The 13,245-nt window shown below is 37.8% G+C and overlaps 1 protein-coding gene across 2 annotated transcripts in view; it reads right to left on the bottom strand.

Moving 5' to 3' along the window:
- The window catches only part of CERS6 (ceramide synthase 6), a 313,294-nt gene that overhangs the window by 46,123 nt on the left and 253,926 nt on the right, over positions 1–13,245 (bottom strand). For both annotated transcript variants that reach the window (XM_078070944.1, XM_078070943.1), the window contains exon 8: positions 11,867–11,973. In XM_078070944.1, coding sequence (XP_077927070.1) covers positions 11,867–11,973 — 107 coding nt within the window. The remainder of the gene's footprint in view (positions 1–11,866; positions 11,974–13,245) is intronic.

Raw genomic sequence — 13,245 nt, 5'->3', positions numbered from 1 at the left:
AAGCCCCATAAACTCATGGAAGCAGCTGTTGTGATATTTGATAAGAGTAAGCAAAAGTTTCATTATCTGATATATATACAAATAAAGTATATATCTATATTTACTTAAGATAGAAGTATCTATAAATATTTATCTATGATAAATATATATTTATGGGTATAAGTAGTTTTTAGATAGATATATAAGATATATTTATATATGATGGAGCACCCACTTTATTTCACCTTTTTGTGTGAGAAAAAGTAGGCCAGAAGATAAAAATAAGCAATGATCCTAGTTGTGCATGCAGTTATTTTCAGAATAAGGCAAAATTTCATCATCTTACCCAAACCTTTGAGGGACAGGTAGAAATCAAGTTAAAAAGAAAAAGAGAAGAGTCATAAGTCAATATGTCCAGTGTGGGCCACTCAAAGTCCAGTCTCCTATATTCTATGCCTGAAATAGAACTTGTCCCAAACTCTAGCTGTGAGGGATAGCATGTCGGGGTGGGCAAGTTATGGTAGGGGGATTAGTGAGGATATGTGGGCTCAAGAGAAGAGGGAATTTAAATAAGCATTATTCTGGCATTCAGAATATTTGTTCCTGATTTTGAGAGAAAGAAAACAGAACGATACTCTATTATATTGAAATTAGTAAACAAGTAAACAAACTACCTGCCTGGGGTGAATGCCTTTACGAAAGTGAATTCCAAATGAAGACCTAGAATAAATCATAGAGATCTACTATAAGATAAATCAGCACACTTACAGCATACCAGGTACAGGGCACGGCCCTGGGCATTTAGAAGGAGAATGAGACATGGTCTCAGCCCTGTTGGAGCTCAGTCTTGAGTGAAGGGCGACAAGGAAATGAATGATTAGCAAACAGCAGCATCAGAACAGTGCATCAGGAAAATGTCATGTGACGGCTACTGAGAGTAGGGGACTCCAACATCTAATTAAATGTTTGAATGGGATGAGGGGGACACAATTTGAAATACATGCAATCATATGGCCAGGAACAGAAAAGGGGGTCAAGCTCCATGAATAATTCATGACTGAGAGAGATATTAAGCTCTGTTTCTTCTGTACTTTGCGGCAGCAGCTTTCACCTATTTTGTGAAGCACCCAACTTATTTCTGGAAGATATTATACATGTAATGTATAAGGAGAGGGTTTTGACCCTTTTAAATAAAGTGCTGACTTTGCAAACTGTGCTTTTAACGTAAGGTAGTATTTGGGGAAGAGAGGTGATTTAAGAGACTTGCACACAAAGAAGAATTCCTTCAGTGCTTCGTGGTGGCTCCTGCATTGACTGAATGGGATGTGTTCACATGGCCCTTTAATACTAACTTAAAATATTCACTGCTTTCCCAAGGTGTTTGCCCTTCAGCAGTAGACAGGAGATAAAACACCCTTATATGTCCCTGAGATTAGAACAAGAACAATTTGGCGGACTAACATCTTGATTAATGGAAATATTCTCTAGTTCATGATCTCTTTATTTTGTTTTGTTCAATTATTATTAGTCAAAAAGCCTAATAAAAGTCACTGAAAAATATTTTACTATTATCTGATGGTTTATAATCTGGTACTGCTTCAAGTTAATGTCCTGTGATTGCAGAGCACTGCAGGAAACAAGTTAGGAGACTAAATTGGAACCCAGGTGACCCAGAGCACTCCCTGGAGGCTATTTTGGGAAATAACCCCCAACATTTCCTTATTTGACTAGCACACACTGCTGTGCAGGAAAGTTAGAGTTAACAGACTATTCCATCTCATTACATACATTTTACTACATATACATTTCAATTAAAAAGTGATCTAAAAATGTTAGGAAATTAAAATACTACTTCTTTATTTCTCAGAATTTTAGAACATTTGGAATTGTTTCTAGCTGGCCATTCTTACATGCCACTCAAAAATGAAAGGTATTCAGAATCCTTTCTTCAACCAATTTTTAATAAATATTTCAATGAATGCTTCATACAACATTTCATCCTAACTACTTAATATATAACTCAAAGATCACAATATAATGTATTAGCAACCACAAATCAAATTAAATATTTATTTCTTGATGACTCTATTTAAGGCACGGGTTGGGGCTGTGTGGGATACAAAGCAGTCTAAGACACCAGGGTGTGTGAAAATTAGGTGTGGGTTTGTATGCGGTCCATTCAAAAAAAGGAAGTTAAGACAGCTAAATTGGGTTGGGTGCAAGTTGCTCTAAGAGATGTGGAGTTTGTTATGAATTTGAGGTTGGGTACCTCACCGGACACTGATATAAGATGAGAAGTCCCTGATGGTGGCTGGGCACAACTGTCCAGGGCCCTTGGACAGAATTAATTACCATGTTGGGACAGTCTTCAATGTGCACTTACTCACCTTCTTTGGTGATCCCACGGATGGAGGAATGATGCTCTTTTCTTTTTCTTTCTATTTCTCCTTCTCTTGAACAGTTGTTCCCTCCCTACCCTGCCCTGAAACCTCTTGACCACTTCTTCTCTTTGTGCCTCACTTATCAAGAGTCACCATGCCACACATCCCCACCCTGCCCTCAACCAGGCTCCTAGTCACCGCTTGCATTTTCAGTCTATTTACTTGTGCTCTGATTTTCCTTATATATATTCAACTCCTCTATTTCCAATTCTTGGACATTTAGCATTCTCCAAGCATTTCTGTTTTATTATCTGCTGTGGACAAAGGCAGATAATAACAACTGCACAATTCTGTTTCTATAAATTCTGTCTGAGTAAATGACTCAGTGGCTGGAATCCCCCCACTTTTGAAAGCTACTGAGTCACTGCCATCTTTGTCTTCTTTGACCCGACTATTCTGTATCATAAGGAAAGACACATGTGGGCTGTGAAGTTTCAGTCGTGATTGCACCAAACTGCATGGGAAATTCTAAAACTTTATTTATTCATTTAAGAAATATTTATCGATGGTTTTGCAGTGCTGGATGTTCCTGGGCTCATGACCTAATCAATATCTATGTCCCCAACACCCACACTGTGCCTTTCACACAGCAGGCTCATGGGGAAGTGCACTGAAGAGATTTACAAAGAATAAATGGCTCCTTGTCTATGAGGAATTTATAAAGTGTTTGCTTCCTTGTCGTAAAGACATAAAAATTTAAGTAATAAAACATGATAAGATACATCCCCACAAGAAACAGGATGATTCCAGGGATGCCGCTGACACTGCGGTTCCATCTCCTTGACTACACTGCCATCCCAGAGATGACATTCAGAGGTATGGACAAGGTTCTGAGAATGAAAGGACACAGCCAGGGTGGCCTTCACCAACGGTGGCATAGAGCCCTACGCACCAGGATTCTGCAGGGAGGGTTTCTGGGATGGCGCAGGTACTGGTCTAGACTGAGAAGTAGGCAATGGGCAGGGACAAGGTGGTCCAGAGCCGAGCTGTGGAAAAGGGACTCAGCATGGACAGAGTGGCCAGTTGGCAGGAGAGATCCAGGGACCACAACAGGGAGGTGAGGGTAAGTGCTGGAGGAGAGAACCAGCCTGGTACACAGCTGTACCTTATTATACCTTATAATATCAGATATTCAGAAAAGCATATAAGAGAATTGAAAGAGCTGATGTAGGTTCTTCATCTGTTACAGGATTTTCCACAGAGCATCACTCTCAAATAAGTGAGATTCTCGATCAAATATAGAATTTGCAAATCTCTGGCCCTGGCATTAGGCTTTATTACAATACTCAGATATTTTTTTCAAACAGATGAAATGGCCATATAGAATTTTATGATACTTTGAACAATCATATCTTCCTTAAAAATGCATTTATTTGTTTGAGAGAGAGTGAGCACGAACATGAGGGGCAGAGGGAACAGAGAGAGAATCTCAAGCAGACTCCGTGCTGAGCAGAGAGCCCGACACGGGGCAATCACATGACCCTGAGATCACAACCTGAGCCAAAACCCAGAGTCGGACACTTAACTGACTGCACCACCCAGGTGCCCCAAACAATCATATTTTTTTTTCTCCTTCTCCCAGCAAAGTGTTCTCTGCAGTGATTGGGAGGGAGGAAAGAAATGCTTAAGACATTAATTCTGCACAGAGAGCATTACTAGGATACTGCATTTGTTGTTGTTGTTGATTCAAGTCACAAAAGGAAAGAGCTTACTTAATTGGGAGCAAAATCTGCCCATCTCACATACAGTATTAAGAATACCTGCATGTTTTTTGTCTAAGGTAGACAATACTTCTAGAGAACATCCAAAGGCTGAATATATGTAACACATCACTCCCTCCACTGCATTTTTTTTTTTTTTTTTTTACTCATCAGACTAATTCTTAATGGCCTGGCCCAGGAGTTGGCAAATTTCTTCTGTGAAGAAACAGCTGGTAAATAATTTAGGATTAGCAGGTTATATATTCTGTCCCAACTACTCAAGCCATTGTAGCAGAAAGCAGCCAGACACAGTATGTAACAAATGAGCAAGGCTGTGCTCCAATAAAACTTAATTTATAAAAACAGGCAATGGGGTTGATTTGTCCTACAGGTCATAGTTTTTTGACTCCTGGTCTAACCTTTTAATCTTGAAATTATATAAAAATTATTATGTTCACATGAACAGAAGCAAAACATTGCAAACACATTATTTTCATCCATCTCTACCCAACCTTATGAAGGTATTAATTGATGCCAATACATGTATTATTAAAAACATACCAAAATACCTAATAGCCAAAATATTTCAGATTTCATCACTGATCTCTAAAATATATTTAATACAGACCAGCACCAAGAAAATCTGTCAACGGATTCTAGAAAAACAAAAACAAGAACCCAGCTTCTCCAAATTTGTGAACTCTGAGACATATCTTATATCTTATCAGATATTCAGAAAAGCATATAAGCCACGCTACTTTGGTAAAGTATGTCTTGAAAACAAAATCAGAGAAGATGATGATATTCCCATACCATCTGGATGAATTTCATATCTTATTATGGAAAACGATAAAAGAATGATCTCGGCTCTTCTGTAACATTTTCTTCTTTTTAATTGCAGAAACTTTCAGAGAGTGCAAATCTGCAAATAATTCTCCTACTTTGCAGGACAGAGATGCACAGAAAACCACCTTCTGAGATGTGACATGCTCTGTCTGAATAACAGCAGACCACTGAAGGTTCATATTTGACTCTAACCTTCCCATAGCCAAGGGGTTAGCATTTGGTGGGACATGAATGGAGATGTGGAAAGTCATCATTAGACCACAGGAAGAAGTTCTGGCAATTGGGGTATGCTCATTCATCGCTGGATAATGATCTGTCAATCTGTGATTCGTAGGAAAGAACTAGCCTGACATTTACTTGCATTTTGCGAAATCCTGTGAGAGTCTGTGAATAGTAATGGTCACTTCTCATGGCTCAGGATCAGTATTGTTGCTTAGAATTTGCGGGAATAAGGCAACCTGATGCATATCCAATATTATATGCTCACTGACTACTAAAAACAGAAGTGACTGAAACAAGATCATCTGAATCTCGTAACTGGAGAGAGCATTTTAAAATTTTATTTCAAAAGTGTCTATGATTATGATCCTTAATCTAGACTAGTTGGAGGCTATAAAATGTAATAAAAATTTCTAGCTACTTGGCCATAATGGGAATTTCCCTTTCTCTTTTAAAGATTTTATTTATTTATTTATTTGTCAGAGAGAGAGAGGGAACACAAGCAGGGGCAGAGGGAGAGGGAGAAGCAGCCTCCCCACTGAGCAGGGAGTCCAATGTGGGACTCGATCCCAGGACCCTGGGATCGTGACCTGAGCCAAAGGCAGACGCTTAACTGACTGAGCCATCCAGGTGCCCCAAGGGGATTTCCATTTTTAATAGTAATAGATTTTTTTTAAATCATTAATATTTACAAAGTACTTTATAGTTATAGAACTAAAGCAGTATTTCATTTGATCCTTAACATTTCCTGGTAAGGTAGGTGGAATAGTTACTATTATTCTTATTTTCCTGATGGGGACATAGATGTAGAGAAATTAAACACCTGGTCTTCAGACACACAGGGAGGGGGAGAACCATGACCCAAAGCAAGTAGTCTTTCTACTGACTGCACCATACTACTTCCCTGTCAGGATCTATGTAGATTTGCCTTTTTTGTTTATATTCTATTGTATGTCTGGGGGATGATGATGCTTACAATATGGTGTCTTGGCTGGGCCAGAATGATAGAGACAATCATTTTGAAATTACTCTTTTTTATGTAATAACTACCAAAAATGTATCTCATCAACAGCTTTATGGTCTTATCCTTAAAGAAGATAGCATTGCATTGGAGAAAGAACAACTGAAACTTAGTAAGTACTTGCCGAATTGAACTGATGTCAGGAGAACAGAGTCCAGAGAAATGGGGTAAATCATTGACTAAACGAATCAGTTTTCTTTGTGTAATAAGGGAGAAACTGCCCCTATTTACTTCACAATGATTTAAAAAGCTCAACTAAGAAAACAAATGTGAAACTGCTTAGGATGAAAGAGTACTTAATGCACCCAACAAATACTGAGTAGCCATTGTGGGCAAGGCATTGTGATGCGGTACAATGATATTGGGCACAATCTACTCTGTACCAGTTGAGTTACAGCTTTGTAAAATAGGGGAAATTGTTAGGAATTTCAGGGATTACATAGAAATGGAGTTGAGGAAAGACAGATGCAGATCAATGAAAATGGTAACAGCTTACAATGATGGGCTTAACCTCAAAAATGATAAAATCACTGATTGTCCAACCACAACATAAAGGCTAAAATACATAGACTTCTGAGTAGATGCAGTAACGTGAAACACATACCCAATTTCAAAGATTTGGTGTGCAAAAAAAAGAATGCAAATATTTTGATATTGATTACATGTTAAAATGATATTATTTTGGATATACTGAGTTAAATAAAACATGTTATACAAAAAGATGTCACCTCTTTCCTCTTACTTTTTTAATGTGGCTACTAGAAAGTTTAAAATTACTGTGAAGCCTGAGTTATATTTCTGTTGGACAGTGATATTCTAGAAGGATGTATTGTGGCCAAAGGAAAAATCTGGGCAGTGTATGATTCTGAAAAGGCTAATCATGGTGGATGCTGTCTTGGTGAGACACGGACTGAAGACACAAGAGAGAATGAGCCAAGTGTTATTAAACCCACAAATTACAAAAATTCTGATGGCTCATGTGGGAACACAAGTATAGTCAGGAGGAACCTGGAAGATATTGCTGAGGATTCCAAAATAAATAGACTGAAAACTAAACGAAGTAGAGGGCACATAGAATAATCTTGTTTCTTCTTTCACCAGAAGCACAAGTATTTGAAGGAGAATGAAGTTTATAAAATGCTTGTTAGAACTGAAGTCCAATCTACCTCCAGCACCTTCCCTCCAGTAGCCACTGACTGTTTCACACAAGAGTCTCTATGCAGTATAATGTAGTATAATGCTCTATTTAGCTGACAAAGCTCCTTAGTACACTCAGCCAAAGTATTTAACACTGATAATCCAGTTATCTTATCTACCTCCAGAAAATGTTCAGAAAATAATTTATAATCTCTTGGGCCCCCCAAATTATAAACCAGAAAATTATAAACCAGAATTATAAACCTATCAGGGTTCAACTGCAAGTGCCCCAAGGAGCACTGAATTCTCAGTACCCAGCCCCTTATTGGTTGGTTACACAGTAAGTACCCCAAAAATATTCACTAAACACATTTTTTAAGATGGTGGTATATTGAAGGTAAAAGTCGACACTTAAACAATACAGAAAAGGCAAAGACTGGAAATTTTAGGCTGATAAGTTCACGGTTGCAGATAGATAAATCAGATCGGGGTGAGTGCCTAGAAATGAAGAACCAGAAGCCAATAAAGGTCTCCTAAAATCAAGTCATGCCGGTGGGCCTCATATTCTTTTTAACCCTGCTTCTACATGTGCAGAGGATACCGTAAACAAGAGAGTAAATTCTGCTTTCACAAGAGTAAATTTCAACTTTCACAAGACCTTTGACAAAGTCTTTGATTACACCTTAAAAAAATGTGGGGACATATAATGTATTATTTGTTTCAGAGGTACAGGTCTGTGATTCAACAGTCTTACACAATTCACAGCGTTCACCATAGCACATACCCTCCCCAATGTCCATCACCCAGCCACCCCAACCCTCCTACCCCCCACCACTCCAGCAACCCTCAGTTTGTTTCCTGAGGGAAAAAAAAAAGAAGATAGTAGGAAGGGAAAAATGAAGGGGGGGAAATCGGAGGGGGAGACGAACCATGAGAGACTATGGACTCTGAGAAACAAACTGAGGGTTCTAGAGGGGAGGGGGTGGGGGGAAGGGTTAGCCTGGTGATGGGTATTAAAGAGGGCACGTATTGAATGGAGCACTGGGTGTTACACGCAAACAATGAATCATGGAACACTACATCAAAAACTAATGATGTAAGGGTATGGTGATTAACATAACATAATAAAATAAAACAAACAAACAAACAAACAAACAAAGAAAAACAATACGGGATTTGGAATCAGGAATGGTAACAAGTCCAGGGAATAATGACGGCAAAGACCAAGGTGTAATTTAATATACAGCATTGTGTCTGAATAAACTAGTGAATAGTGAATATTTATAAATAAAATTATTTACCTATAAAAAAAACCCAACAAAACAAAACAAAACAAAATGTGGGGAAATAGGCATGATGACAGAGCAGTTATGAGACAGTAATAAGTAAAATCATAAAGACAGACTGGTGGTTGAAAGACGGAGGCCAACCCAGAGAGATTCTTCAGTTGTGTACCAGGAGTTCCTCTGGGTCAACTTTTTTCTTCAGTGAGTTTGGGGAAGCATGAAAGGCATATGCTTATGTAGCAGAAAGGTGGGAGGGATAAGTGTGGCACTGGATGTAGTTCAGAAGACCCTAATTGGGCTAGAATATTTGAAAACAGCATTATGAATAAATGCAGTCCATATAATTAGGTATACAAATAAATCATAATAGAAATAAAAATACATAAAAATGAGATAAATTTAGGATGAGGGAGATCTAGTCTGGCAGGAGCTCAGATGTTTATCAGATCACCGACAGTACAATGTCAAAGTTGCTTACAGCTAATGCAATGGCAAGCTGCCTTAAAGAAATGTTTAGTTCTAGGGGCACCTGCGTGGCTCAGTTGGTTAAGCTTCTGCCTTCAGCTCAGGTCATGATCCCAGGGTCCTGGGATCAAGTCCTGAATCGGGCTCCTTGCTCAGTGGGGAGTCTGCTTCTCCCTCTCCCACTCCCCCTGCTTGTGCTCTCTCTCTGTCAAATAAATAAATAAAATCTTAGAAAAAAAGAAATGCAGTTCTAAATAAAACTTGTTTTTAGTTCTCTTATACTTTGTACCAGGCAGTCCACATTTGGAACACCATGATGAGGAATTCTCAGGAACAAACAAAGGAGAGCAAACAACAGGCAGGAATATTCGAAGGGATTAAGGATGCTTTCTGATGAAGAGAAAGCCTACAGATGATATGTTAGAGACCTTCACATTCTTAAGAGTTTTCAGTTTGAAGTGACAGGGTACACTTCGTCTGTTCCCAGAAGCCACTTTTTTGAGGAGGGAAGGGAGTCACAGATCTCCTTGAGAATCTGCTAAAGCCATGCACCCTCCCCTCCAGGAAAAAATACACACACAAATATGCTTTTTATACCGTTTCAGGGGTTTCTAAACAGATTAAGGACCTTTAGTTTATAAGTTATAAAGACCCAGGTTTCTGTTTCATTTAAGAAACCATTTCTCCTTCAACCTCTGAAGCAATACTCCTGGACTAGGGAAAAAGAATTCTTATCCTGGGCAGAGGGGATGGGAGAAGAGTCTGGAGCTGGTGACCTGTAGTCCGTCCCAATTCTAGGATTTCCTAATCTAAAAGGAATTTTTAAAAATAATTTCACAGTATTAAGGAAAACATTGAAAACACTATTTGCTATTGTTATTCACACTGTAATTTTAAACATTAATGATACCCATTACACTCTAGGAATTGGAAACAAAGGTCATCCAGGCACTAATCCAACTTCTTAGACATATCTGAAAAAGATTTCATTCACTAGATGTACCACTACAATGGGATCAAGTATATAAATTATCTCTTGTATTACAAACAATAAAATATTTCTCTCTGCAAGTTGCCTCTTGAAAAACTTGGCCTCATGCAGGGGCATGGTAGTAGAAGTCCTACGACATTTGCAATGTAAATTCTTGCTTTGTATTTGGTTATAAGGATTTTTCTAAGTGGCTAGCTTTTGGCATCATCACAGGACATACCTATGAGTTATCTTATTAGTAGCATTGCATAATTTCTATATTCTGCAGTCTACGTTCTAGGCAACTGATTGCTGTTTAAACCTAAAGAGCTTTTTTACACATTAGCTGGAGGGGAGGAGAAGGGGTACATCTAATTTTAATTCTACCCTTACAGGGAAGTACGCAAATCAAAGTACTTGAGAGTGATGCTTATTTCTTTAAAAGTCAGGTTCTCAGAAATCCTAGGTAAGAAAACTTTCTATTATTCTCTGGAGAAATATGTCCTGGACTTTGCTCTCCTTACTTCTATTTAAATTCTTACCACTAAATTCTGTTAATAATCTTGAAAGACACACAATCCTGAATAATTACAGATATATTATATGCAAAATTACATGTGTTTCCTACCTACAAGCATATAAAACTATACTGAGGTATTATAAATGCTTGTTGCTAACACACATGTTGCTTCTTGAAATAATTTTCATAATAAGTCAGTGTCCAAAAGGGCTGAGAGCCTCAAAGAGAAGGGGTGTGTGTGTGTGTGTGTGTGTGTGTGTGTGTGTGTGTGTGTGTGTGTGTTAGTAATTTGTTTATGGAACTCCAGTGATAGACATACTCCCTTAAAAATCCCAACTCTATAATGGTTATTTTTCTACTGGGCCAAGTTATTATTACATCCCTTCATTTCTCAGCTTTTTCCAATTTCCATTGCTTTAATTTCCCATTCAAATCAATTTCTTAGAACTGAAAAAAAATACGACATCAGTGGTAGACTTTAAGTGATACAGAGGGCTCATTTCTTTTTTAGTTCAAGTAATAGCCTTCCAGAAAAACATATTAATGACACTGGACCTATTTTCTATAGAAAGGATTGTCAAATTCCATCAAAATTGGTCATATTATTTCCTTAGCTCTTAACAAAATAAAAGACCCAGACATTAAGAGGCCATAGGGAATTTCCAGGGGTTAATTTCAGGTTATACTTTCCATCTGTTTTAGTTATAAATACAGCTGATGAGGAGAATTGCATAGGACATGGTACTCAAACTTCAATGTGGAGCAGAACCACCAGGAAGGCTTATCAAAACACAGACTGCCAGGACCCAACTCCAAAGTTTGTGATTCAGCAGGTCTGGTGGGGAGGGCCCAGGAAGTTGCATTGCTAACAAGTTCCTTGATGATGCTGTTGCTACCAGTCTAGGGGCAAGGCTTTTATACACCTTTGGTTCAGGAGGATCCCTGATATATAACTGGTTGCAACACCATGTTTCCTTTATTTATTCAAACTTTCATGGTTAAGGGTTTCTGATTCATACTCTAGACTGGACCCCAAAATAGCGGACGGCTTTCTGTGGTCTCAGGACCTCTGTCAGGTACATCCTTCTCTAACTATCCTACAGAAAACATTAGTAAAGAGTACGGTATTTCTGGAAGAAGAAATCAAAGCCATTTCTTGAGTCCCTCCCCCACTTTCTTTAAACCTCTTACTAAATATTTGGAATGAAATTCAAAAGCAAAATTGCTCGTAAAGCTTATCCGGAAGGGGTGACTCTATTGGAAAGAAGACTGGCATACTCACCAGAGAGGAAATATACCCAGTCGTGTGGTGATAAAAACCATGGCAAACATAACAAACAGAAGATCACAAATTTTCTGAAACTTGGCATAATTTGCCATTTTGGCAGCCTATAAAAGGAAGGAATGTGATATATTAATTTAGTTAAACTGGTAAAAGAAAAGCTTCTTTCAATATGCATGCGTCTCCTATAAGATATAACTTACCAGATGCATAAAATTCCCTGCTACTTTGAAATGTCATACATCATGCATCAGTATTTATGAATTACCCATAAGTTGAGTGAAATGCAACATTAGCTATAAGTAAAACTACGGACTGTCACAGATTTAATAAAACATTCAGCAACCTGAAAAATTCAATTATATGGTTGATCTCAGGAAAACAGAAAAATAAGAAAATTCCTGCATTATAGATGATATTAGCATGGCAAAGACACCAACACAGGAATTTGGCATAACAGGCCAAAGTAGAAAGTACTAGGTAATCCTTTAAAACTCTAATGAGCCCCAAACACTAAGGCCACAAACTTCATACAGATTATATGGAGCCTTTCTGCATTGTTTTCTTCTTTCTACTTAGAAGGAAAGGTTCTCCTTAAATAGGCATGAAGGGATATTCTGGGGAGACAGTTTCTTGGCTTATTCTCATAAATTTAGAAATAAAGAACACATCAAGATCATGTTATTTCAATGAATCCATTTAGGTATAATTTTCAAAGTTACATTAATGGATCATTTTCTACATGAAAGTCACTAATGTTCCAAGTGTCTGTAAGAATTACTCTAATAATTCATGATAGTAACTTAAGTGACCATTTTTTATATTATAAATTAGGGAAGAGATTACCTCCCTTTTCCTACCAACTACACACTTTTTAACAGATGATTCTAAAGTAACAATAGGTGACACTGAAAAGATAATTTTGCTTGATCACCTCTTTTTACATTTTCACATAGAATTCACACGCACCCACACACAGGGTTATAAATTGAAGATGTCTTGCTGAATTCATAACATTATTTTCTACTTCTTAGAAAGTTAAATTAGCTGAGTCAAACCTGAAAGGACTGTTGACAGTATCCACAGAAGCTACAATTCTGTAGCTTTAAGTAAAACACAGAGCGATGAGAGAAATGGATAACTAAGAAAAAATATCTATTAACTGAGCAGAAACCAGGATTATGAACTTTTCATTTCATGAATACTTTGGGTGTGACATCACGAATTATAGTAAGAAAGAAAAAAAGCATCTTCTACTTCCTTCTGCCTAGGAGGAGAAACTGTTTTTCTCTTACATTCATTCAACAGTATCCAATAAAAAAGTATCAAACATGGAATTTTTCTGAAATGTCTAGGTCATAGATCCCACTTCAAAGAGT

The sequence above is a fragment of the Halichoerus grypus genome, chromosome 4 (assembly GCF_964656455.1).
Source record: "Halichoerus grypus chromosome 4, mHalGry1.hap1.1, whole genome shotgun sequence".
Classification (NCBI taxonomy): Eukaryota; Metazoa; Chordata; class Mammalia; order Carnivora; family Phocidae; genus Halichoerus; species Halichoerus grypus.
This window is presented reverse-complemented; position numbering and strand designations above follow the sequence as displayed.